This window comes from Chenopodium quinoa, unplaced genomic scaffold (genome assembly GCF_001683475.1).
Source record: "Chenopodium quinoa cultivar QQ74 unplaced genomic scaffold, ASM168347v1, whole genome shotgun sequence".
NCBI lineage: Eukaryota > Viridiplantae > Streptophyta > Magnoliopsida > Caryophyllales > Amaranthaceae > Chenopodium > Chenopodium quinoa.
Window position 1 is genome coordinate 981,132 of NW_018743812.1, and position 2,282 is coordinate 983,413.

The 2,282-nt window shown below is 41.6% G+C and overlaps 1 protein-coding gene across 1 annotated transcript; it reads left to right on the forward strand.

Moving 5' to 3' along the window:
- Positions 1-546: 546 nt before the first annotated feature.
- On the forward strand, positions 547-2,282 carry LOC110685408. Its single transcript, XM_021861939.1, has 3 exons — positions 547-1,327; positions 1,446-1,790; positions 1,876-2,282. The coding sequence occupies exons 1-3, from the start codon at positions 547-549 to the stop codon at positions 2,280-2,282; spliced, it is 1,533 nt and encodes a 510-aa protein (XP_021717631.1).

A 2,282-nucleotide genomic window follows, 5' to 3' on the forward strand; every position in this document is an offset into this window, starting at 1 on the left:
CCAACAACAAACCTTCTCAAATGCACCTCAGATTCATAAAAAAACAGATTCTTCTGTCCACAAACCCTCAAAGTTGCAATGTAACTCTGCCCTTGTCCTTCACAAGATACCTAGACCTACAGCTGCTAGGAAGAAGAATGTCCAGACTCATAAAACCATGGTTGATGCTATGGTTGTGGATGAGGGTGAGTTTAATGAAGCAGTTATGAGATTGGAGGCTAGGGATGCTCAGGTTGGGAGAACATATGAGACTGGTGAGACCAGTAGAGCTAACAATACTGATGAGTTGGTGGAGGGTGCTGGACTGGAAGATGACATGTATGAGGGAGATGTTCTGGAATCTGTGTTTGGTGATGCTGGTGAGCAGGAAGATGGATTGAATGAGGATACTAAGTTGGAAGATGATATGGGAGAGGATGAAGGCAGTGGGTGTGTTCATGACACATATGACCCATACTCATCAGACTGCTGGCAGAGAGGTCTTAATGCAGATGAAACTTATTTCAGTAGGATGTTCAGTTTGGCAGCATTGTGTTAAAGCCCTGGATGATCTTTAGTGATAAAGACCATTTCATTTCTGTCTTCAGAGATTACTGCATTCAATGTGGATTTGCAGTAGTGGTTGACAGGAGCTGTCCAAGGAGGTTCACTGCTTCCTGTCTTGCTTTAAACTGTAGTTGGAAAATTCATTCAAGTAGGATACCTGATGGAGTGACATGGGATATAAAGACTATTAAGAACCCTGAGCACACTTGTGGAGGCTTAGATGAAAGGAATCCCCTGGTGACTGTTAAATGGGCTGCTGAAAAACTACTTGAAGATATAAGGGCAGATAATGACATCTCTGGAAAGACACTGAATGATCTGTTATTCAGTAGATATGGAGTGCATATGGCTACCAACACCCTTTACAAGATGAGAGGGGTAGCATTGAAGGAGATAAATGGTGGGCATGATACTTCTTATGGGTATTTGCCAAAGTACTGTGAGATGATTAAGGAAACCAACCCAGGATCTGCAGCAAATTGTGCATGGAAGCAACTGAATCCACCTGATCCATCCCTCACATTCTCAAGCATATTCATTTCTTTCAAGGCTGCCATTGATGGTGTTGTTGCAGGATGTAGGAGTTTGGTGGGGGTTGATGGAGCTCACTTGAAAGGTCATTTTGGTGGGATCCTTATGTCTGCTATGGCTATAGATGGAAACAATGAGTTGTTTCCTTTTGCATGGGCTATTGTTCCCAAGGAAGATGGTGACAGTTGGAAGTATTTTTTCTGGCACCTCAAGCATATCCTGTCAGGTTCTGAGAGGGGAAATGATTGGTGTATAATTTCAGACAGACAAAAAGTAAGTTATCTCTGTCATTCACACACATTGTAAATTATGTAATTGTAAATAACAAGTAACCTCAGTTTTCCTAAAAAATTGTGTGCATGGAATAGATGTGGCACTAAATGAGGTGTGGCCTGAAGTGGATAGGAGATACTGCTGTAAACACTTAGCTAAGAACTGGAAAGCATCATTTCCTGGGCCTTTGATGCATTCTCTGTTCTGGTTGGCTTGTAGTGAAACATCCCCTTTCACCTTCAAAAAGGCTATGGATAGGATTCAGGCTGTGAATCCACTAGCTTGTGAATGGTTGGCTAAATTGGGAGATCATCCAAGATGGACAAGACACAAATTTGATCCAAACATTTGCAGTGATGAGAATAAGACCAACTTTGTAGAGAGCTTCAATTCAACTTTGGGTGTAGACAGATGCAGGCCTGTGTTAACACTTCTGGAAGGTATACTTTTTCAGTTTCTGACTTCTTTTAACATATTCCAGACCATTTTATTTAGAAGCTAACATGTCTTAACATGAATGCATAGGTATAAGAAGAATGTGCATGGTGAGACTATCAACAAGAAGACAAAGGTGCAACAACTGGAATGAGGATGAACCATGTCCTAATATAGTCAAGAGAATAAAGATGTTGACCTTTGAATCAAAGACTTGCAAAGCTTATCAGTCAGATGAGGGTGAATATGAAGTGAAGGATGGGAAGTCTATGCTTCTTGTGTCACTAAACAGGAAGACATGTCTCTGTGGGGCCTGGCAAATTTTTGGATTGCCTTGCAAACATGCAATCAGAGCAATCTTGGCTGCTGGATTGAACCCACACCAGTTCTGTAGCACATGGTTCTCAGTCCAAACTTATAAGCAAGAATATGCCAGTCCAATACACTCTGTCCCAGATTTTGATCACTGGCCTGAGATTGATATGCCTACTGTTTAG

Excerpts from the sequence above, each read along its gene's own strand:
- LOC110685408 (XM_021861939.1), top strand. The coding sequence starts at position 547 with ATGATCTTTAGTGATAAAGACCATTTCATTTCTGTCTTCAGAGATTAC. Across the intron at positions 1,328-1,445 it reads TGAGAGGGGAAATGATTGGT|ATGTGGCACTAAATGAGGTG; the intron begins GTATAATTTCAG and ends TGCATGGAATAG. Across the intron at positions 1,791-1,875 it reads TGTGTTAACACTTCTGGAAG|GTATAAGAAGAATGTGCATG; the intron begins GTATACTTTTTC and ends ATGAATGCATAG.